General features: G+C 36.2%; 1 protein-coding gene across 4 annotated transcripts in view; it reads left to right on the top strand.

Annotated features, from left to right (window-relative positions):
* The first annotated feature begins 11,511 nt into the window (after nucleotides 1-11,511).
* The window catches only part of LOC112050998 (gelsolin), a 34,805-nt gene continuing 20,590 nt past the window's right edge, over nucleotides 11,512-25,726 (top strand). Inside the window, exons 1-2 of one of the 4 annotated variants that reach the window (XM_052890064.1) lie at nucleotides 11,512-11,591; nucleotides 21,045-21,119. In XM_052890064.1, the coding sequence (XP_052746024.1) occupies nucleotides 21,051-21,119 (69 nt within the window). In that variant the 5' untranslated portion in view covers nucleotides 11,512-11,591; nucleotides 21,045-21,050. Of the gene's footprint in view, nucleotides 11,592-14,259; nucleotides 14,290-19,311; nucleotides 19,450-21,044; nucleotides 21,120-25,726 lie in introns of those variants that run through there. The other 3 variants (XM_052890065.1, XM_052890063.1, XM_052890066.1) reach the window with 3 other exon arrangements.

Raw genomic sequence — 25,726 nt, 5'->3', positions numbered from 1 at the left:
ATTTAACCTATTTATATATTTCTTAACTATTTCAACTCTATTAGGTACCTACTGTCTTGAATTGAATGGGGATGATGACTAGGTTTGAATATATTGATTTTTATGATACATTCGGGTAAATAGGGTCAATGTTAACTAATTTATACATAAAAAGCAAAGATTGTCTGGATATTTGCAAAATAAATGAGATTATAAAATTTCAAAAACTATAAAAAAAAATTATCGTAATTAGATGAAAATTCATACAGTTTTAGCTTCCTTACATCTAATGTGACATTTTTTAATATTTGAACTATAAAGATAAACGCACAAATAACAAAGATATTAGTAATTTTGTTTGAACGCGCATACAAATCTAACGATCATTACATTGCCTATGACGTCATTTTTTCGAGCCATTTTGTATGGGGCGTTTTTCAGGGATCCGCGGCAGCGTCGCAAATCTGACTCTTTAAATCCCTGTAGCTCCGAAAGTAATGATCGCAGATACCCTGTTACTTTTACAAAATTACTTTAGTATACTCTTAATTTATATACAATTTAAAAAACTGTCATCATCCCTATTGTCTTGGTTTTTTCAAAATCCTTTAGATTTTTTCATCATCATTATTATCAGCCGATGGACGTCCACTGCTGGACATAGGCCTTTTGCAGTTTTACATATATGAAGTTAAGTAATGAAGTTTTTTTATTCTTAACAAGTTAGCCCTTGACTACAATCTCACCTGATGGTAAGTGATGATGCAATCTAAAATGGAAGTGAACTCCAGCCTCACCAACCTAGTGTTAAACGTTAAATCGCTTGGCGGTACGTCTTTGTCGGTAGGGTGGTAACTAGCCACGGCCAAAGCCTCCCAATAGCCAGACGTGGACCAATTAAGAAAACCTCAACCAACTCAGCTGGGGATCGAACCCAGGACCTTTTGACGGCTTCCGTGGCGCAGTGGTATGCGCGGTGGATTTACAAGACGGAGGTTCTGGGTTCGATCCTCGGTTGGGCAGATTGAGATTTTCTTAATTAATCCAGGTCTGGCTGGTGGGAGGCTTTGGCCGTGGCTAGTTACCACTCTACCGGCAAAGACGTACTGCCAAGTGATTTAGCGTTCCGGTACGATGCCGTGAACCGAAAGGGGTGTGGATTTTCATCCTCCTCCTAACAAGTTAACCCGCTTCCATCTTAGACTGCATCATCACTTACCATCAGGTGAGATTGTAGTCAAGGGCTAACTTGTAAAGAATAAAAATAAAAAAAAAACCTCCGTCTTGTAAGTCCACTGCGCATATTACTGCGCCACGGAGGCCGTCAAAATTTATACGTCAATAGCATTATATGTCAACTAGCTGACGCCGCGCGGTTTCACCCGCGTGGTTCCTGTTCCCGTAGGAATATGGGGATAATATATAGCCTATAGCCTTCCTCGATAAATGGGCTATCTAACACTGAAAGAATTTTTCAAATCGGTCCAGTAGTTCCTGAGATTAGCGCGTTCAATCAAACAAACAAACTCTTCAGCTTTATAATATTAGTATAGATAGGGATGATGACCATTTTAAATACATAAATTACCTTATCAGCCGATAGACGTCCACTGCTGGACATAGGCCTCTTGCATGGACCTCCAAGCACAACGGTCTCGAGCCGCCAGCATCCAGCGGCTCCCTGCAAACGGTTGATGTCCTCGGTCCACCTAGTGGGGGGTCGACCAATACTGCAAACCGGTGCGGGGTCTCAATGTGTAATTTATTTATATATTTATGTATTAAATAGTACTTTACATAATTATATAATGAACTGAACACAAAACTCAATATTGTAGACAATCCTTACTAATATTTTAAAGCTGAAGAGTTGTTTAAACGCGCTAATCTCAGAAACTACTGGTCCGATTTGAAAAAAACTTCCAGTGTTAGATAGCCCATTTATCGAGGAAGGCTATAAGCTATATATTATCCCCGTATTTCTACTGGAACGGGAACCACGCAGGTAAAACCTCGCGGCGTCAGCTAGTAATAAATATTAGGATGTCATCGACATTTCTTTTATTCCTTGCAAAATTTTAATAGCAATGTTTATTTAACAGTGTATTTCTATGTGTAACAGCCGTTAGAAAACCTTGACTTCGATCTTTTGTTATTCTTTACAAGTTAGCCCTTGACTACAATCTCACCTGATGGTAAGTGATGATGCAATCTAAGATGGAAGCGGGCTAACTTGTTAGGAGGAGGATGAAAATTCACACTACTTTCTGTTTATATTACGACCGGAACGTTAAATCGCTTGGTGGTACTACGGTGGTAACTAGCCACGCCCGAAGCCTCCCACCAACCAGAGCTGGACCAATTAAGAAAACCTCAATCAACCCAATCGGGGATGCACCACGGAGACCAATACAAAAAGACGAATTTATTGCCGTTTTTTTAAGTAGTAGACGCCCCGCAGTTTTACCCGAGTAGTACCCGTTCCCGTAAGAATACGGGGTTAAAATGTAGCTTATGACACTCACAAATAACGTGACTTTCTGGTGGTAAAAGAATTTTCAAAGTCGGTGCAGTAGATCCAGAGATTACCCATTTTTAATAAGATTACTTTTTTTTAATAAGAATATTTCCCATCTTCTAAATATGACCAATATTCCTTTCCAACTAGTCGGGAAAGACTGTGCTAGGAGTGGGTACGACAATAGACCAACGGGGTGGGGATCGAACCACCACCCCTCGGTGATGTTTTTATAAGAACCGTTAAAAAGTGGAATGCCCTTCGGGCGTGTTTTCTGATACGTACAATTTGAGCACCTTCAAGGCAAGAAAATAGGCATCTTCTAGGCAAACGCACTACATCTTAGATCTCATCATTGCTTTCCATCAGGCATGTAGTCAAACGCAAGTCTACCCAAGATAAAAAAATATCTAAAATCATTGTGATAGGACGCATCTGTTGTGAAAATCCAAAAATAAAATGACAGTTGAAAATCAGAAAGTATGCAGTCATAGACGTAATAAAAAATCCAGACACCATTTCTTTTGCAGTGAGGCAGACGTACGTATGAATACAGATTATTTCCTATATCTTACAATAGGGATGATGACAGTTATTTTAATTGTGTATAAATTAGGAGTGTGCTAATAGTAAAGCAATTTTTGTAAAAGTATTTGTGATCATTACTTTCTTAGCTACATGGATTTAAAGGCTCAGATATGCGGCACTACCACGGATCCCTGAAAACGCCCCAAACAAAATTTCACGAATGACGTCGTTGATTCGCTGATTGTTGTAGATTTGTATGGGCGTACAAACATTACAAATATCAAAATTAAGGAACCTAAAAATTTATGAATTTTCATCTAAATACGATAAGAGATTTTTAGAACATTTTAAAATTTTATAATCTTATTTATTTTGCAAACATCGAATCTTTTTTTACATATTTATTAGTTAATATTGACCATATTTACCCGAAAGTCTCATAAAAATCAATATATTCAAACATTATCTTATTATCCCCATTCAGTTTACACTCAAACATAGATTTTTTTTCTGGAATTCGTTAAAATTATTGTAATTATTATTTTAGTTAAGATAGTCGATAAGATATTTCTGTACCTATGTCATTCATTTCTGCTTAATTTTACTTATTTTTGTTTATTTTTACTGTTGTGTTATGTTTGTTTTTCATTTTTATGTACCTTCTTAATTAGTGTAAATGGATTTGTCCGTACTAATTAATAATAAATAAATAATAATAAATAAATAATAATATTCGGCGCCATTATGGTCCAGCGCTGGAGCTAAGCCATCATCCCTATTTGCTTTTTATTATTTTTAATTTCTTATTTGTGTAATGTTGTTTTTATTTTATATATTTTTGCTTAAGTTAGCTTAATAACTGTTTATTTATTAATTAAAATAAAATAATTATAGCCGTGATAGCCCAGTGGATATGACCTCTGCCTCCTATTCCGGAGTGTGTAGGTTCGAATCCGGTCCGGGCCGACCTCCAACTTTGCAGTTGTGTGCATTTTAAGAAATTAAATATCACGTGTCTCAAACGGTGAAGGAAAACATCGTAAGGAAATCTGCATACCAGAGAATTTTCTTAATTCTCTGCGTGTGTGAAGTCTGCCAATCCGCATTGGGCCAGCGTGATGGACTATTGGCCTAACCCCTCTCATTCTGAGAGGAGATCCGAGCTCAGCAGTGAGCCGAATATGGGTTGACAATGATGATGATGATGATGATGATGATAAAAATAATTAATTTTTTCTTTCTTCAGTTGTTTGACAGCAAGATACCGTCTGCCTATTGTATAAGTCTGTGTACGTAGAGTCATAAAAACTATATAGTGTTAATAAAACAGAACAGAAAGCGCACTGAAACTAAAACTATTCTAGTGTTTTTATTTATAGTGCTGACAATGTTTAGTGGCTGTCTAGATTTTCTAAACTCATCGAATATATATATTTCGGAGGACTGAATAGGTATGGGTCAGCTATGATGGAATCTTGGAAATAATATTGCCAGTAAATAGCAAAATAATCACTTTAATGTAATCACAAAATTATTTAACAATTAATTAACAATAATAAATTGGATGGAAACGCGGTAAGTTTTATGCCATGAGGCCGGTCGTCCCATTTTTCTTATGACAGTTCTACTTTTTCATTCCATATTCCATATTCTTTTTCTTCTTCTTTTAAAAACGTCCAACGACATTCCAACTGGCCATGTTACACATGTACAGGCCTTCATGGCATAAACCTCACCCAAGTGCATTACTTGACGTTTCCTACTGCCGCCATAAGATGGCACTATTATTATCTAATCTCCGACATATAGATTTCATGTTGAAATATTTACTACCAGCAGAATTCCTGTGGGAATCCTACTAATAATATAAAAGTCTGTATGGATGTTTGTTACTCTTTAACGCCGCTACTACTGAAGCGATTTGGCTGAAATTTGGAATGGAAATAGATTTTACTCTGGATTACACATAGGCTACTTTTTATTCCAAAAAAAACCATGGTTTCCCGAGATTTGCGAAAACTATATGAATGTTTGTTACTCTTTCACGCCTCGACTACTGAACCGAATTAGCTGAAATTTGGTATTGATATATATTATAGCATGGATTAACACATAGGCTACTTTTTATCCCGGAAAAATCTATGGTTCCCGAGGGATTTGTGAAAAACTAAATCTCACGCGGACGAAATCGCGAGCGTCCTCTAGTATAGGGATACAATAAAGCAATATGTTGCTTTAGTGCCGAGATTGATCAGTGGATATGACCTCTGCCTTCGATTCGGAGGGTGTAGGTTCGAATCCGGTCCGGGGCATGCACCTCCAACTATTCAGTTATGAGCATTTAAAAAAAATAAATATCACGTGTCTGACGCGGTGAAGGAAAAACATCGTGAGGAAACCTGTATACCAGAGAATTTCCTCAATTCTCTGCGTGTGTGAAGTCTGCCAATCCGCATTGGGCCAGCGTGGTGGACTATTGGCCTAACCCCTCTCTATTCCTTCTATTCCCAGCTCGGGCTTTTTTCCTAAATTGGCTCAGTTTTGGTCTGGTGGCATCGGCCGTGGCTAGTTACCACCCCGACTAAGACATACCGCCAAGTGATTTAGCGTTCCGGTACGATGCTGTGTAGAAACCGTCAGAGGTATGGTAAGAATAAACTTGTCTCTCTTTCAAGTAAGCCCGCTTCCATCTTAGACTGCAGCATCACTTACCATCAGGTGAGATAGCAGTCAACGTCTAACTTGACATTTTCAAATCCAACTATTTATCTATTTTTATGTTTCACATAAAACGGACAATTCGGTCAGTTAGATAAAAAAAATCATTTTAATTATTATCAGCGTCGTTTGAAATTTGTTTTTAAAAATAAAAAAATGGTTAACATCCTCAAACAAATAGGGTTGTCACCAAAATGTTATATTTAAGGTAAAAAGTGGACTACTTACTTTGACGGCCTCCGTGGCGTAGTGGTATGCGCGGTGGATTTACAAAACGGAGGTCCTGGGTTCGATCCCCGGCTGGGCAGATTGAGATTTTCTTAATTTGTCTAGGTCTGGCTGGTGGGAGGCTTCGGCCGTGGCTATTTACCACCCTACCGGCAAAGACGTACCGCCAAGCGATTTAGTGTTCCGGTACGATGCCGTGTAGAAACCGAAAGGGGTGTGGATTTTCATCCTCCTCCTAACAAGTCAGCTAGCTTACATCTTCGATTGCATCATCACTTACCATCAGGTGAGATTGTAGTCAAGGGCTAACTTGTAAAAAAAAAAAAAAGAATTGACGACGTGGAAATTCCCATGCAATTATTACGAGTTTCCGAGGCTGTTCCTTTATTTTTCCTCATTTTGTTTTTTTACTCCCTAAGAACCGATTTTTCATATATAGCTCCCGGTATGAAAAAAATATGGGCTATTCGAGTTAACATATATACAGCTTAAAAATACTGCAAAAGACCAGAAGAGTTTTCTACACATGACCGCCAAACTTCAGCTGGAAGAAGGCACCGAATGATGATGATGAATTCGATGAACGAATGACAGCGTTGCGTTTTTATGCGCAACCTATTCTGCGCACCATTCACTTTTCAGGCGTAACTATCGAGATATACATCCAGTCCAACGAAACATAACGAAAATATACTAAAACTAGCTGACGCCGCGCGGTTTTACCCGCGTGGTTCCCGTTCCCGTAGGAATATCGGGATAATATATAGCCTATAGCCTTCCTCGATAAATGGGGTATCTAACACAGAAAGAATTTTTGAAATCGGATCAGTTGTTCCTGAGATTAGCGCGTTCAATCAAACAAACAAACAAACAAACTCTTCAGCTTAATTATATTAGTATAGATTGGCTTTACTCTCCCTCGTATCTACAAAACTACTGAAACTAAAATGAAAAATTAAAGAAACTAGAATTCAATTTATACATTACGGGAAATCCTATAGGAAATCCATCACGTTAAATTCCCAATTTTTCAACATAAGTAAGTAATTTGTTTTTATTCATCGATACATCTTAATATATAAATGCGAACGGTCCATTCATTCATCATGAAAACTTGAATGTACAAAGCTGAAATTTGGCAGGGAGGTAGTTTATAGTTAGTAGGTATCCACTAAGAATGGATTATGCGAGAGGGCCAGATTAAAGAAATCTAACGGCGGACGAAGTCGCGGGCGTCCACTAGTTTATAATACTTAGCAACACATAGTGACAACCCTACAGTGAGATTATTTTTCCTTATTTCCTTATCAGATACAAATGTTGCGGACATATTAAGTTAAATGGAAATTTACGTAAAGTCTAGAAATAATGTTGCACAATATAACACTATATTATATTACTAGCCGACGCCCGCGACTTCGTCCGCGTGAAACTCGATGTAAACTTTCAAGTACCCCTATCCTACCCCTACCCTACCTCTACCCTACCCCTACCCTTACCCTACTCCTACCTACCCCTACCCTACTTTTCTGGTTGATTTTTTACACCTAGTGTCCGAAAAACCCAAATATCTTACGGAACCCTATTTTTTTCAAAATAAAATGTAGCCTATGTTACTTGTGGATAATGTAGCTTTCGAATGGTGAAAGAATTTTTAAAATCGGTCCAGTAGTTTTTGAGCCTATTCATTACAAACAAACAAAAATACAAACAAAGTTTTTCTCTTTATAATATTAGTAAAGACAACAATGAAATATTAAATATTATAATATACTATGTTAACATAAAGCCCATATCCACATATGGCCTCTACTTTCGGTTCAGAGGGTCTAGGTTCGAATCCGGTTCGAGGCATGCACCTCCAACTTTTCAGTTAAGTACATTTTAAGAAATTAAATATCACGTGTCAAAGATGAAGGGAAAATATCTTATGGAAACTTTCATACCTGAAAATTTTCTTAATTCAACGTGTTTAAAGTCTACCAATACGCATTGCGCCAGCATAGTAGACTAGCTGACTGACTGACTGACTGAGCATACAGAACAGTTTTTTCAGAATTTAAACTATCGTGAGTGTTATTCATATTAATTGATAATGAAACACGGCTAAAACTGACGTGACATAAGGTCGAAGTATGCCCGAATAGTTTCGAAACCATACGGGGCCCTTAGTCATGAGCTGGTTCTTGTAACGCGGCACGATCCAAACTGAAGAAGAAGAAAGAAACTTTGCAAAACCAGCTCATGACTAAGGGCCCAGTATGGGTTGGATATATGGTCGAGCTTGTATTACGGGAGTTTTAACCATGTTTTATAATCGATTAATACATGAACAGATGTTTTAGAACTTTTTATGAGAGGGTAAACCGCTTCGTAACGTAACGCGTTACGGCGCCACACTGCCTGGCTTCCCTTTCTCGCACGCATACGTCAGCAGGTTTAAGTTATCACTTTTGTCGAGTGTAAGTTTTATTATCAATTTTATGAAGTTTTACGATACGAGAGTAGATAAAAGCTTTTAATAAATAACTCCTACCTCTCCAAAATATATCGTAACCTTAGACTAATAACCTATAGACCCGCACACTTAACAATTTATGACTCCAAACGTAAGCCACTTCTGTGGCTATGTGAAAGAAAGAAAGATTGAAAATAAGTTTATTCATTTTAGTGTCACAAACAGTACATCCTATCTAAGATATTGTATGACTGTCTGTGACACCAAACAGAAAGGGTTTACAGCTCAGCAAAAGAGCAATGCTCAGCGCTGAAACCTGGGTGACGTCACAGTCAGTTATAATTACTAATCAAAATACTTTCAAATTAAAAGTTAATAAAAAAAAACTTGATATTAGCAACGTACCTAAATAAAAATATAATAACATAAAGATAAATGCCAACTTAAATTAATTAATATAACATACCATACTTAAATAAGTAAAAAAAATACATAATATTTGTATAAATAAGAGGGTATTTGATTTCATCGTAAGAGCTAAACTAATTACCCTCGTCGATACGCACACATGCGTGCTTATCGCAGCGTAGCGATGCGTCAAGGGCTCCCATTTCGAAGCACATACAACGGCTTAATTCTGCGACTACACACTATCTATGTGTTATAAATCTATGCTCGTAAAATCAGACCAATTATTGTATAGGACCTGCCTTGCTAGACGTTACTTTTCTGTCAAAGTATATGATCAACGATCTAATGCGATTATAAAAACTGTCTCTATAGAATCGATGTTAAATAGTTGTAATCGTGTTCGTCGGTTAAAAAGCTCCGTAAAGATACCTTTCTGTGTAATTGAATTGTGTAAAAAACGGGCAAAAACTTCTAGTTTAGTATAAGATATATACCAAATCTAAGCTCGTTTTCCTCAGAAAATGACAGACAATTTTGTTCGTGACTGTGAGTGCGATACAGGTCCTTCTATAATTGGTCTGAGCTTGTAACCCATCTCACGTATATCACGCCATGAATAATACGCTCATTAATTTCTTGGCAAACATACAGCGTAGGACGCTCGCGTTGCTTGATGAAAAAATTTACACTTTTTAATCAACGTACAATAGTGATCTCATTATTCTATTTTCAGCGGTGTGTTTTATCGCAATAATGAAATCAAAATGTCTAATGAAAATTCAAAATTGTCAATATTTTGACTGTTTTTCTGTTGATGTTTTTAACACCAACTACACAAAAAGGTATTATTAACCCTCGACGCAAAAAGAGGGGTGTTATTAGGTTTACGTGTCTGTCTGTTTGTATTAAAGGTGATTTATGTGCGAGTGTTCTTAGACGTGTTTAATGAAAAACGAAGTTAAAGGGGGGTGAAAGTGGGGAAGAATAACCGAATGTCTGCAAATATACTCGAGTGGGGTCTCAAATGAAAGCGCACTGAAAGAGAATATTGATGACTTGATCGAGAGTGTAATTAATAATTTCATGAACTTCGGGGGTTTTTCAAAATTTTCAATTTTATGTTATTACTTTCTTTTTAACAACACGATTACCTGAAACATCGATTCTATGTTTAAGGACACAGCCTATTGGGGTGTAAGGGGGAGGCTAATACCAGTTAGTCTTCCCAACTGCCAACCTCACCTGCTCGTGGTGCACCCTGCAGATGGACCGACGAGGCTCTGGCGACCGACGAATGGCGGTATATCCATTTTCAAATCAAGAATCAAATCAAAGCCCGGTGTCGGGCAGCAGCGAGTCATACTTTGGGAATGGATACAGCGATTCTATATAAACAGCTTTTATAATCGCATTAGATATACTTTAACAAAAAAAGTAATATCTAGCGAGGCAGGACCTTATTATAGTCTGAGGCCAATACAATGAATATTCAGTTATACCTTTCTTTACCGGATATATTATAATTTACCTGATTACAGTAGTTTATTTATTTATTTAATAAGGACAACCAACAGCTGATACAATGTCACATGTCAATAATTTACATTAATATACTAAGTTATTGTCCAGCTAATTACAGGTTATCACAGCATTCACTAATTAAAATAACATATGTAATTAAAATAACATATGTCAAAACTGCAGTTGGCAGCAATGAAATGTCAAAATATACAAGGCAAATTAATATCTAAAAATGTCGGATTACAATAAACTAAAAGCCGTTAAAATAAAATAGTTTAGCTGTAGCATACAGCAAAAAATACAAAATATATAAATCATGAAGTCCAAACAATCATGATTGAAGACTCGACCTATTACTGATATAAAAAAAAAATTATACTTCAATTTGAAAATGGAATACTGCATGATTTTTGCTAGAATGCGTGCATTGGTGTTAAGTAGAAGAAATTACTGCTGTATAAAAAATAACACTGAAAAAGAAATCTGGAACATATTATGATTGACCTGATTACTGTAGTTTAGCTGTAGCATAAAGCAAAAAACACAAAATATATAAATCATGAAGTCCCAACAATCATGACTGAAGATTCGACCTATTACTGTTTATTATAGGACTCAAAAGTGATAACAAAATATAAGAAAACTAATGTCGAACAAAGGTTATGATTCACAACACTTGTCGGGACAACTTAATTAACCAATCAAACTGTAACCAAAATAAGATCCTAGAATGGCAGAGAATGACCTTGAATGGAGTCACGCACTTGTGAACGATGTGTGTAGGGTTAAAAGATCCTTTGACTGATATCAAACACTCCCCTTTTCCACTCAAGTCACTCTCTCCGCCTATCCCAAGTAATCCATAAAGAATCACACAACAAACGTCATATCCGCCACAGACTACTTTTTCCTACACTATTTATTAAAAAAACATGTAAATTTAAAAGCGGCCAACGCGGCGATAACATAATATTGAAAATAGCGATATTTTTGCTAGAACGCGTGCATTATTGCGAAGTAGAAGAAATTACTGTTGAATACAAAATAAACACATGAAAAAGACATCTGGGATATATTAAAATTGACCTGATTCCATTGGTTTAGCTGTAGCATACAGCAAAAAACACAAAATAATGTTTCGCCGGCGACACGCCGTACTGCAAGGCCGGCTCCGAGGCACCGTCTGAGCTCAGTCCTTGACAGTGATTCGTCTGAAACGCTCGTTTACACGTGAGTTGTGTTTATAAATATATTTGTGTGTTTCTATTTGGGTTCATCAATCAATACATATAAATAAAATTAAAGTGTATGTCTGTAGATTTTAAAATAACTGACTTCTTAAATATAGTTGCTAGCGGACGCCCGCGACTTTGATCGCGTGGAATTCAGTTTTTCGCATATCTCGCAAAAATTATAGATTTTTTCGGGATAAAAAGAAACTGTATTAATCCAGGATATTATCTATCTTCGTTTTAAATTTCAGCCAAATCGGTACAGTAGTTGCGGCGTTAAAGAGTAACAAACATCCAAACAAACCTATACAAACTTTCGCGTTTATAATATAGATTACAAAGAGGTAAACTTTGTCAAGTTGTCGATAATCTCTGGATCTACTGAACCGATTTTTATTTTTTTACCACTAAGCTACGTTAAGGAAGCTACGTTATTTGTGAGTGTCACTATACTAATATTATAAAGAAGAAATATTTGATTGTTTATTTGCATTGAATAGGCTCCGAAATTACTGAACCGATTTAAAGCAATTCTTTCACCGTTGGGAGGCTACAATATCCCCGAGTGTTACTGGCTATATTTTATTCACATGGGAAACGCCGAGCCGTGATAGCCCAGTGGATATGACCTCTGCCTGCGATTCCGGAGAGTGTGGGTTCGAATCCGGGCCGAGGCATGCACCTCCAACTTTTCAGTTATGTGCATTTTAGGAAATTAAATATCACGTGTCTCAAACGATGAAGGAAAACATCGTGAATCAACCTGCATACCAGAGATTTTTCTTAATTCTCTGTGCGTGTGAAGCCTGCCAATCCGCATTGGGCCAGCGTGGTGGACTATTGGCCTAACCCCTCTCATTCTGAGAGGAGACTCGAGCTCAGTAGTGAGCCGAATATGGGTTGAAAATGATGATGAATGACATGGGAAATATTAGATTACTCAGCAATCCTTATAAGATCAAAATACAAGCATTCTTCCATGAGTAATGTATTAAATCGAAGACAGTAGTTATTCATTCACTGTAATTATGTACTATAGTACACGTAAACGTTCGTGGCAGTTCGCACAGTAAATTAATTATGTTCTAGTGTTGTGCGCATATGATGCGCACAACACTAGAACATAATTAATTTACTGTGCACGATGATGCACGATGTGATACTGTGAGCGTACGATGGCACATTATATCTATATCTTCTATATCTATCTATATCTTCTATATCTATATCTATACTTATAATAAAATTGGTCGAATTCTATACATTTATTCGCAATTTGAGACTTTGCTTATACCATTTGTAACACCAATCGTTAGCGTGGCATAACGGACGCCAGCGCCATCTAGAATCTATACTTATAATTCGAATTCAGTACATTTTGTACATTCTGTACATTGAAGATATTTTGAAAAATTTTTTTGGGGGGTTATATAATCGATACTGAAGCTAAAAATATTTTTGTTCGATTTTTTGTCTGTCTGTCCGTGTTTTGTTTGTTATTCGGGCATCACGCTAAAACTACTGAATGAATTCAAATGTTATAGGATACTTTTTATTGCTAAAATAAAATGAAAAGGGGGTGAAATAGGGGTTGAAAGTTTGTATGGAAAGTCCTTCATTTTTAGAGTTAAGTTCTAAAAATTTATTACATTTTTTTTTAAATTTAACCCCTAAAGTGGTGAAATAGGGCTTGAAAGTTTACATTGATTTCCACGCGGACGAAGTCGCGGGCGTCCGTTAGTCTTGTTATAAAGCTGAAGAGTGTGTTTGTTTTAACTCAATCAAAAACATCGTAAGATACACGGTACTTCATTAACGTTTCCCTTAGGCCTTTAAAAACAAATCAGAAATACCAGGTGCATTACGTTGATGAACCATTTGTAATTGTTGATTCTGTCAATATAGTGAACAATTTCCTTTTTTCTTTTTTTCTTCTTTATGTATCGCAAATTTATGTAACTTAATTTTTTATTTTTTTAGTTTTTTCAACTATTAATTTTAATTTAGTACAACATATTCTTTGTGAACGATATGGCTACCTGTAAGTAAAATTATATGTTTTGTATTACCTAATCTTGTCTTAATTAGTATTTAAGACAATTTAGTTCCATTTACATATGATTATGATTATGTTAATGAACGATTTTTGACGACCTCCGTGGCGCAGTGGTGAGCGCGGTAGATTTACAAGACGGAGGTCCTGGGTTCGATTCCCAGCTGGGCCGATTGAGGTTTTCTTAATTGGTCCAGGTCTAGCTGGTGGGAGGCTTTGGCCGTGACTAGTTACCACCCTACCGACAAAAACGTACCGCCAAGCGATTTAGCGTTCCGGTACGATGTCGTGTAGAAACCGAAAGGGGTGTGGATTTTCGTCCTCCTCCTAACAAGTTAGGCCGCTTCCATCTTAGATTGCATCGTCACTTACCATCAGGTGAGATTGTAATCAAGGGCTAACTTGTAAAGAATAAAAAAAAAAAAGATTTGCTTTTCTGGCAATTGTTAAATCACCGAGCACTGACGTCTCCCGTTAGACCTAAAAGCGAGACATAGACATAGTCGCAGCTATTCCCACGTTTTATGTCCGTAACTGCCACGAATTCTTGCCTCTATTAAAGTAATTTGTTATTCCAGCCAATATGTACTCAGTTCAGTTGTGATCCATCTGTAACAGGAAACACACGAACAATAAGATATTTGTAAGTGTTTAGATAGTTATTTGTTTATATTTTCCTAGTGGATTAAGTCTGTCATGGTAAGACCTTCCTCATGCATACTATTATTATAAACTAGCGGACGCCCGCGACTTCGTCCGCGTGGAAATCAATGTAAACTTTCAAGCCCTATTTCACCACTTTAGCATCCCATTATATTTAGTATTTTTTTCATTATTTTTTACTCTAAAAATGAAGGACTTTCCATAGAAACTTTCAACCCATATTTCACCCCCTTTTTATTTAATTTTCGCAATAAAAAGTATCCTATAACCTTCTCCGTATTGTGGTTTTAAACCGTGCCAAGTTTCAATTGAATTCATTCAGTACTTTCAGCGTGATGCCCGAATAACAAAAAAGCACGGACAGATAGACAGACAGACAAAAAATCGAGAAAAAAATATTTTTAGCTTCAGTATTGATTATATAATGCCCCCCCCCCCCAATAAAAATTTTCAAAATATGTTCAATGTACAGAATTCGTATTATAAGCATAGATTCTAGATGGCGCTAGTAGTACTCTTTGCCAAGCTAACGTTTTGTGTTACAAATGGTATAAGTAAAATCTCAAATTGCGAATAAATGTATACAATTCGGCCAGTTTTATTATAAGTATAGATATAGATCGATGCGAAAGTAAGTCAACAATGAAACATCGATTCTATAGCAACACTTTTTATAAACGCGTTAGATCGTTGATCGAGTGAGTCCAAGTCCTTTTATAATTTGTCTGAGAACATCCATACTAATATTATAAATGCAAATGTAAGTCTGTTACCTTTTCATGGCTAAACGGCTGAATCGATCAAGATGAATTTTGGGAAAATGGTAAATGAGACCTTGGAGCAAAACATAGGGTATTTTTTGACCCTAAAATAAAAATAGATCAGGTGAAATAGGGGTTGAAGTTTGTATGGAAAGTCCTTCATTTTTAGAGTTACAGTTTTAAAAATTTGTTCATAAATCATTAAAAAAATACGAAATATAATGCAATTCAAGAATTTGTAAAATTCAACCCCTAAAGTGGTGAAATAGAGCTTCAAAGTTTACATTGATTTCCACGCTGACGAAGTCGCTAGTCTTCTATATTTTTACTAGAGCTAGGCAAAATGTAAACTACATGGTGGCTATGTCATAATTGCTCGTTTAAGTAATTTAGATATGTCCCCTATGGCGTCTATGACGTCATCGGCCTTGGTTACCATGGAGACGGCCCTGCCCAAATAGATATCTATGTATAGTCACCCCATAGCGTCCCATGACGACCTTGACATGCGTTACTCCTAGGCTTTTATGAAGCACACCCATTTAATATTTACTGGAAGATAGCCTTTAGTTTAAGCCGTGTAGTTCCCGTTCTTGTGAGAATACGGGGATAAAAATATGTTGTATGTATGTTATCAACCCATTTTCGGCTCACTGCTGAGCTCGAGTCTCCTCTCAGAATGCGAGGGGCCAATAGTCCACCATGTTGGCCCAATGCGGATTGGCAGACTTCACACGCACGCGACTTAAGAAAATTCTCTGGTATGCAGGTTTCCTCACGATGTTTTCCTTCACCGATTGAGACACGTGATATTTAATTTCTTAAAATGCACGCAACTCATTTGGAGGTGCATGCCCCGGATTCGAACCTACATCCTCCGGAATCGGAGGCAGAGGTCATATCCACTGGGCTATCACGGCATTCACGGCACGGATAAAATATAACCTCTGATAATCACCAATAACGTAGCTTTTTTGTGGTAAAAGAATTTTCCAAATCGGTTTCGTGAATCCAGAGATTACCTCCTTACAATACCTCAAACGTAAAGTTTGTGGTATTGTAGGGGGGGGGGGGGGTGTGTTTTGGTAATAAAAAGGGGTATCTCTTTATTTATAATATTAGTATGGATTTGTATGGATTACATTATCCATACAAATCCATACTAATGTTATGTGCATTTTAAGAAATTAAATATCACATGTCTCAAACGGTGAAGGAAAAAGGAAGGAAAAACACAAAAACAACAAATTTTCTTAATTCTATACGTGTGTGAAGTCTGCCGATCCGCATTGGGTCAGCGTGGTGGACTCAGGTCTAACCCCCCTTCTGAGAGGAAACTCGGGCTCAATAGTGAGCCGAATATGGGTTGATAATGGATGGATAAAGACGACGATTTTCATAATATCTTGACGGCCTCCGTGGCGCAGTGGTATGCGCAGTGGACTTACGAGACGGAGGTCCTGGGTTCGATCCAGGCTGGACCGACTGAGGTAATCTTAATTGGTCTAGGTCTGGCTGGTGGGAGGCTTTGGCCGTCGTTACCACTTTACCGACAAAGACGTACCGCCAAGCGATTTAGCGTTCCGGTACGACGTCGTGTAGAAACCGGAAGGGGTGTAGATTTCATCCTCCTCCTAACAAGTTAGCCCGATTCCATCTTAGACTGCATCATCACTTACCATCAGGTGAGATTGTAGTCAAGGGCTAACTTGTAAAGAATAAAATAAAAACAACAATATAATAATAATAATAATAATTCTTTATTTCAGGTTATACACCTATTTAATACACAGATATACAAGAAACAATTAAATAATAAATTTATAATAAAGTACCTAATAATATAAATATTAATTAATTAGGTATTTACAATATATCATTTCTCTATGAAAGCAAAGCGTTCCGGTACGATACCGTGTAGAAACCGAAAGGGGTGTGGATTTCATCCTCCTCCTAACAAGTTAGCTCGCTTCCATCTTAGATTGCATCATAACTTACCATCAGGTGAGATTGTAGTCAAGGGCTAACTTGTAAAGAATAAAAAAAAGGCAATTTTTTTTTTTTTACATTTCTTGTTTCTACCGCGATGCATTATATGTATACAGAATTAAAAAGCTTACTAGCTAGGGTATTAAAAGACATATAACTTTACTTAATATTAAACTTTACTTATTAACTTTAACTTTACTTATGAAGTAATTAAAAAAATAAGATTTTTTTTGGGTTTAAAATATTTATTATTTCACTAAGAATTGACTCAATCACTTATGTGAAACTTACAGGCTAGTACATTTCAGTTTGAGCGTACAAGAATAGTAAAAAGTAGTAATAATAGTAGTGCTAACAAATAAACTATAAACAATAATATATTAACAAATATACAATAAGAATTATAACGTGATATACAAAAATACATAATAATTCAATTTTTAATGACTAAATTAAAAAAGTAATTCACATAAATTTACACAAATTAATAAACAGAGAAGGAGAAAAAAAGCAACAATAAAAACAAGGAATTAGTTAAAAATTAAAAGAAAACTGCTAATTTCACAACTTATCTCTAAGGTTATTTAATTTAATATATTAACACATTTTCTGTGGCACAGATTTTTCTGTACTTTCCTCTGGAGCGGTACGAGGTTTTTTGACCTCATACTAGAAGTTAATGTGGTACGAGGTCAATCAACCCCGTAGCCCTAGAAAACGCTAGACGTACGAGGTCAATTGACCTCGTACCGCAGCGAGTGATGGCGTATGGATAAAGACGACGATTTTCATAATGTCTTCGTAACGAAGACGTATGTCTTCATAGTATAACCGGAATAAAAAGGTTTCCAACCCCTGTCCAATATTGATCGTCTTTAATGGTATTGGGTTTCAAACTATGGGGGAAAGAGGGGGGGGGGGAATTGATGGCACCATCACTCACAATAGAGCTACTCATAATTTATTAAGAAAATCGAAGGTTATTTATGGGTCGTCGCAAAGAATGGTTCTTATTGGAAAATAGGGATGATGACTAGGTATGAATATATTGATTTTTATGATACATTCGTGTAAATAAGGTCAATGTTAACTAATTTATACGTAAAAAGCAAAGATTGACTGGATAATTGCAAAATAAATAAGATTATAAATCTATTTAAAATCTTTTATCGTAATTAGATGAAAATTCATACAGTTTTAGCTTCCTTACATTAAATGTGACATTTTTTAATATTTGAACTATAAACATAAACGCACAAATAACAGAGATATTAGTAATTTTGTTTGATCGCCCATTCAAATCTAACGATCATTATGACTTATGACGTCATTAAATCGTACCATTTTGTATGGGGCGTTTTTCAGGGATCCTCTATCTTGCGAAAGACATGACATCACCATCACCAACATCATTTAACGTGTTAAGAGTCATGTGGTTGTTATCACACCATCTAATTATACTGTTTAAATCATCTTGTAGTAATTTAGCATCGTTGGAGGATTTAACTGTTTTATAAATTTTAGATTAAATATTTATTAATTATTTTAGATTAAATAAATTAAAAAAAATAATAATCACTAAATACTGTTCGGCCAGAATTTACCTGGCAACCTATGTGTCAATGTGAATATTTTAAATCATTTTTCTCTTATCCAGACGAGGGTATATTTCTTATGCCGGATCTTGTACTATTAACATAAAAGCCAATTCTCATAGTCTGTCAGTCACGCGACGTCAGCTGTGACTAATAGGCAAACAGATGTAAAGGCACACGAATATTAGAAACTAGCTGACGGCGTGGTTCCAGTTTTCACGTTTATTAGAAACTATATGACGCCGCGCGGTTTCGCCCTCGTGGTTCCCGTTTCCGTAGGAATACGGGGATAATATATAACCTATAGCCTTCCTCGATCAATGGGCTATCTAACACTGAAATAATTTTTCAAATCGGACCAGTAGTTCCTGAGATTAGCGCGTTCAATCAAACAAACAAACTCTTAGCTTTATAATATTAGTTAAGTCTTATTCGTATACTGAAAAAACAAAAAAATATTCCCCAAAAGCGGGACTGAGTCAGTCCCGCGCGCGACATTTTTAATTTTGATTTAAAATCGGGACGTCCCGCCAAAATCGGGGCGTCTGGCAACGCTAATCTGCAACCGCCTTAAGCCTTTAAGTGTCATTATCTGTTTGCATAGTATATTATCGGTTAAGTATTTGCACAATACCCTCTTGTATCCCATAGTGGACGGTCATACGACATATTAAACGTCTTTTTATATACTTTACTAAGTACTTTCTGCTAAATTACTGTAAAATTAATTGATAAAACAGTTAATTAGTTACTAGAGAGTTGTGGTAAGAATTTGAGCGAAAAATGGGTGAAAATGTAAGTTGTCTTTTTTATATAAAAAAAATTGCACAAACCTACAATATCACGAATTACTGTAAAATAATTGATAAAACAGTTAAGGGGTTACTAGAGAGTTTAACTATTTTTAACCGACTTCAAAAAAAACAAACAAAAAAAACATGCGCGTCGAATTCAGAAACTACTCCTAGATTCTGAATTTGACGCGCATGTTTTTTTTGTTTTTAACAAAAAAATAATTTTCAAAATTTTTTTAATGTTTGTTACCTAATAACTTCATCATTTATTAACCAATTTTGAAAATTATTTTTTTGTTTGTAAGAGTAAACTTTAAGATTGGTCCCATTTCATTTTCATGAGAATTGGTTGAATAAATGATAAAGATGCTTGGAGGCCGTTGGATCAGCTTCCACCTTCACACAGGAAGTAAAACTATAAGAAATGTAGACAGTAATTGTTATCAATTGTAAATTATAATACTGTATGACTTTTTCAAAAGAGCAACTGTTGAGTTTCTTGCCGGTATCTTCTCAGCAGAACCTGCCTTCCGAACCGGTGGTAGAATCTTTACAAATAGTCAACTGACGTGTCAAAAGTGCTTGTAAACTGAGCCTACTTGAAATAAATGATTTTTGATTTTTTTTGATTTTGTTTAAATCAAAATCTCCGAAATACGCCTTTGAAGTCTGTTTAATTTTTATGTTAAAAAGATCATTGTATATTATCTTGTATTTTCTTGTTTCGTTGAATGAATGATATAAATGAATGAATGAATGATATTTTATTCATGAAAATGTAGGTTTAACATGATGGTACATTTATAGAATTGAGCCTTTATACATTTTACCATAACTGGTGTATGAATTATTTTTTTTTTCTTTTATTCTTTACAAGTTAGCCCTTGACTACAATCTCACCTGATGGTAAGTGATGATGCAGTCTAAGATGGAAGCGGGCTAACTTGTTAGGAGGAGGATGAAAATCCACACCCCTTTCGGTTTCTACACGGCATCGTACCGGAACGCTAAATCGCTTGACGGTACGTCTTTGCCGATAGGGTGGTAACTAGCCACGGCCGAAGCCTCCCACCAGCCAGACCAGGAATCCCAGCCGGGAATCGAACCCAGGACCTCCGACTTGTAAATCCACCGCGCATACCACTGCGCCACGGAGGCCGTCAAAAAATTTATTTAAATAATTATCTTATCTTAAATAATCAAATACATTTGAACAAAGAACAAAAAAAAACTTAATTAATACAATGTCACACTTACTCAATAATAAGTTACAAAATGTCCATGTCCATAAATTAATCTTGAATGTCATAATAACTTTTTTTTAATAAAAAAATTATAAATATTTAAATATTGTTTATTATATAATTTTATTCGTTCTTTTTAGACCCCTATTTACATAGTCGGGTTAAAATTTCTAAACCTTATTTTTTATTGTTTCGTGAGTTAACACTTTCGCTGCGGCATTGATTTTTCTATACTTTCCTCTGGTGTGGTACGAGGTCCATCGACCTCGTAACTCTTGAACAAGCTAGACGTACAAGGTCAATTGACCTCGTACGAAGCGAACGAGTTAAAAATGTTTGTTTTTGTTCGCAGGAAGAAATGCCTGAAGTACACCCTGCATTTGCCAACTCGGGAAAGAAGGAAGGAATTGAAATATGGCGAGTTGAGGTAAACACAATCTGGCTTTTTTTAAATTTTTGTCTGTCTGTCTTTCTGTTTATCAATGCTAATCTCTGGAACGGCTGAACCGATTTTAACGCGACGTTCACTGAAACATAGTAGAGGTTATGTAGAGACGAAATATCTTAGCATTCCATGGATTCACCGGGTGCCGGGTCCATCGCGTGGTAGAGAGAAGAACTCCGAGCAGAGTCCCGGACTTGTGACTACAGGATGTAGGGTTAAGGAATTCCTTGACGATCGATCAACACTCCCCGTTCTCTGCTCGTGTTGTTCTCCATATAGGCTACTTTTTATATCGAAAAATGAATGGTTCCCGCAGGATTTGTGAAAAACGGAGTTTCACGCGTACGAAGTCATGGGCGTCCGCTACTGTTGTTATATGCTTCTTGGTGATAAACACAGAACAGAGAATGATACAGAAAGAATCTTTATAAGCCGTGTAGTGAAGCCGGTGACACCCATAAACAAACGTCACGCGTGCGTTTTCCTAATATCCGCATAATGTTGCTATCTACCATACACAAACTTTTATCATATATTTTACCAACAACAATTACACAAATTAATATTATAAATAATAAATATACTTAAACAATACACATCACTATCTAGCCCCAAAGTAAGCATACAGAGTAGCTTGTGTTATGGGTGCTAAAATAGTTGATATTATAATATTCATATACAATTATATGAATATTATAATATCAACTATCTTAGCACCCATAACACAAGCTATATATAATGTATAAATACACACAGACACTGGAAAACACCCATGCTTATCACACAAACATTTTCCAGTTGTGGGAATCGAACCCACGACCGTGGATGCAGAAAGCAGGGTCACTACCCACTGCGCCACGCGGCCGTCAAGTTATAATAGAATAATAATCAATAAAAAACCTATAAAATCAGATGATCATCTCCACAAACTTTTATACGGGTGTATATCTGGGTTACCGGCGCCGACGTTGTATGGGCCGGTGGAAATTCCCCTTAAAATTACAAGTTTTGTAATTTTGTTAACAACAATAATAAAAATCAGAATATTCAACATAGTTAAATTTTTTTATAAAATTTCAGATGAGCCATCGATACTTTCTATACTAATATATAAAGCTGAAGAGTTTGTTTGATTGAACGCGCTAATCTCAGGAACTACTGGTCCGATTTGAAAAATTCTTTCAGTGTTAGATAGCCCATTTATCGAGAAATGCTATAGGCTATATATTATTGTCCACGTATCCCTACGGAAACGGGAACCACGCGGGTAAAACGGCGCGGCGTCAGCTATATTTTATGTAGGTACTAGATTATGAGTTTTTTTTATTTTATTATTACTATTATTATTTTTTTAATCTCTAGAGTTTTACGAGGCGTACAATTGAATTGTCCATTTTTTTATTTTTAACCGACTTCAAAAAGGAGGAGGTTCTCAATTCGGTCGGTATTTTTTTTTTATGTATGTACACCGATTACTCAAAGACGCCTGGACCGATTTCAAAAATTCTTTTTTTGTTTGAAATGGTAGTCTCCATTTGGTCCCATTGCCATCATGTCAAGATCTGATGATAGAATCCTGGAGAAATTGATCGGCTTAGCACCGCCTTCATACTGATCAGCAGGTAGATTATTTTGATGTTATTTTTTGTGGGTACATTTTTAGATTTTGAAGTCGGTTGTATTTTTTTTAATTAAAATTTTTAATCGACAAAATCTTGGCGTTTTGCTATTGCTCCGCCCGGGGTATTTTCCCCCTTGCCCCTACATAGCAAAGCCAATTGATATTATTTATTTTGTACAATTTAATTACTATTTACTATTTGTACATTATGTACCTACTTTAATGATGACACTTAAGTACCTACTTACACTAAATTGTTTATTTGTTATTTATATAACATTATCTTAATCATTTCCGCGTGTAATGTTATATAAGAGTGTAACAATGGAGTTTGTTCTTAACTTAGGAGTTTCAACATCAACCATTCTCACTGTTGAGCACAATTCTCCTCTAAGAGTTAAAGGTTAGGGTAATAGTCCACCACGCTGGCCCAATGCGGATTGGCAGACTTCACACACGCAGAGAATTAAGAAAATTCTCTGATATGCAGGTTTCCTCACGATGTTTATCCTTCACCGTTTGAGACACGTGATTAATTTCTTAAATACACACAACGAAAAGTTGGAGGTGCATGCCCCTGACCTCGTGAGCAATCCTTAAGATGGTGTGGACTTTATTAACTAACTAGCAGAAACCCGCGTGGTTCCCGTTCCCGTAGGAATACGGGGATAAAATATAGCCTATAGTACCCGGGGATTGTATAGCTTCCCAACAGTGAAAGATTTTTTTAAATTTAGTAGTAGTAGTTTCAGAGCCTATTCAATGAAAACAAACAATCAAATCTTGTCCCATTATAATATTACTTCTACTAATATTATAAACCCGAAAGTTTGTATGGATGTTTGGATGTTTGTTACTCTTTAACGCCGCTAATACTGAAGCGATTTAGCTAAAATTTGGAATGGAAATAGATTTTACTCTGGATTAACACATAGGCTACTTTTTATGCCGAAAAAACCATAGATTACGGAGATTTGCGAAAACTGTTGATTTTGATGATATGAATGTTTGTTACTCTTTCACGCCTCGACTACTGAACCGAATTAGCTGAAATTTGGTATTGAGATATATTATAGCATGGATTAAACCATAGGCTACTTTTTATCCCGGAAAAATCCGTGGTTCCCAAGGGTTTGGGATAAACTAAATTCCACGCGGACGACGCAACGCTAGTTTATGCATATAGAATGAACAGTACATTTATTTTGGATGTATTTGTAATTGTGTTTAGTTAATTATAGTTTTAAATGTAAATTGAATTACGGAGCGACATTATCACGCTGTGATAAAGCTAATTTAAAAAAATAAATATTCCCTTACCAACCAAAAAGTGCTGTGATAACCCAGTGGATTTGACCTCTGCATCCGATTCCGGAGGGTGTGGGTTCGAGTCCGGTCCGGGGCATGCACCTCCAACTTTTCAGTTGTGTGCATTTTAAGAAATTAAATATCACGTTTTTGGCAGACTCAAAAGTTATTACTAAAATAAGAAACTAATGTCGAACAAAGGTTATGATTCACAACATTGGTCAGGACAACTTAATTAACAAATAACTGTAACCAAAATAAGACCCTAGAATAGCAGAGAATGACCTTGAGTGAAGTCACGCACTTGTGAACGACGTGTGTAGGGTTAAAGGCGCCTTTGACTGTTAACAAACACTCCTCTTTTCCACTCAAGTCACTCTCCCCGCCTATCCCAAGTAACCCATAAAGAATTACACAACAAGAGATGTGGACGGCTCGAACGCCACGAGCACACTGAAGCCGACCGTACCGCAAGTCGTTGCAACGCGGCGATAACAACGAGTCTCAAAAGGAAAAACATCGTGAGGAAACCTGCATACCAGAGAATTTTCTTAATTCTCTGCGTGTGTGAAGTCTGCTAATCCGCATTGGGCCAGCGTGGTGGACTATTGGCCTAACCCCTCTCATTCTGAGAGGAGACTCGAGCTCAGCAGTGAGCCGAACATGGGTTGATAATGAGTCTATTGTGGGTACTTGTATTTTATCATACAACAAACTAACGAGTGCTTATCAGTAACTAAGTAATTACTATTGATTTGTGATAAGAATTTAAATACAATAATAATAATTATTATTTACTAGCGGACGCCCGCGACTTCGTCCGCGTAGAAATCTATGTAAACTTTCAAGCCCTATTTCACCACTTTAGAATTTGAATTTTAAAAATGCTTGAATTCCATTATATTTCGTATTTATTTTATGATTTATGAACAAATTTTTAAAATTCTAAAATTGAAGGACTTTCCATACAAAGTTTCAACCCCTATTTCATCCCCTTCTTGTTTTATTTTCGCAATAAAAGGTATCCTATAACCTTCTCCGTATTATGGTCCTAAACCGTGCCGAGTTTAATTTGAATACATTCAGTAGATTCAGCGTGATGCCCGAATAACAAAAAACACGGACAGACAGACAGACAAAAAATCGAAAAAAAATATTTTTAGCTTCAGTATCGATTATATAATGTCCCTCAACAAAAAATTTCAAAATATCTTTTATGTACAGAATATACCAAAAAGTACAGAATTCGTATTGTAAGTATAGATTCTAGATGGCGCTAGTAGTATTCTATGCTACGGTAGCGTTTGTTGTTACAAATGGTATAAGTAAAATCTCAAATTGCGAATAACTGTATAGAATTCGACCAGTTTAATTATAAGTATAGATGTATTAGATTAGATTAATCGCTTGGCAGTACTTCTTTGTCGGTAGGGTGGTAACTAGCCAGTAGCCACAGCCGAAGACAGAAAGAACATCAGGTGAGATTGCAGTCAAGGGGGCTAACTTATAGAATAACAAGTAAATAATAAAAAAATAAATAAAAAAAACCCGACTGTCTGACCTAGTCATCCGCCTCGGGTATTTTGTATAGTAATTAATAAATTACGTTTTTCTAATTGTAGGTTTTTTTTAATATGAACATTTTGAAATACTTTTGATA

Source organism: Bicyclus anynana, chromosome 27, assembly GCF_947172395.1.
Source record: "Bicyclus anynana chromosome 27, ilBicAnyn1.1, whole genome shotgun sequence".
NCBI classification, from domain to species: domain Eukaryota; kingdom Metazoa; phylum Arthropoda; class Insecta; order Lepidoptera; family Nymphalidae; genus Bicyclus; species Bicyclus anynana.
Note: the sequence above shows the minus strand (reverse complement) of the source record. Positions and strands in the feature narration are given on the sequence as shown.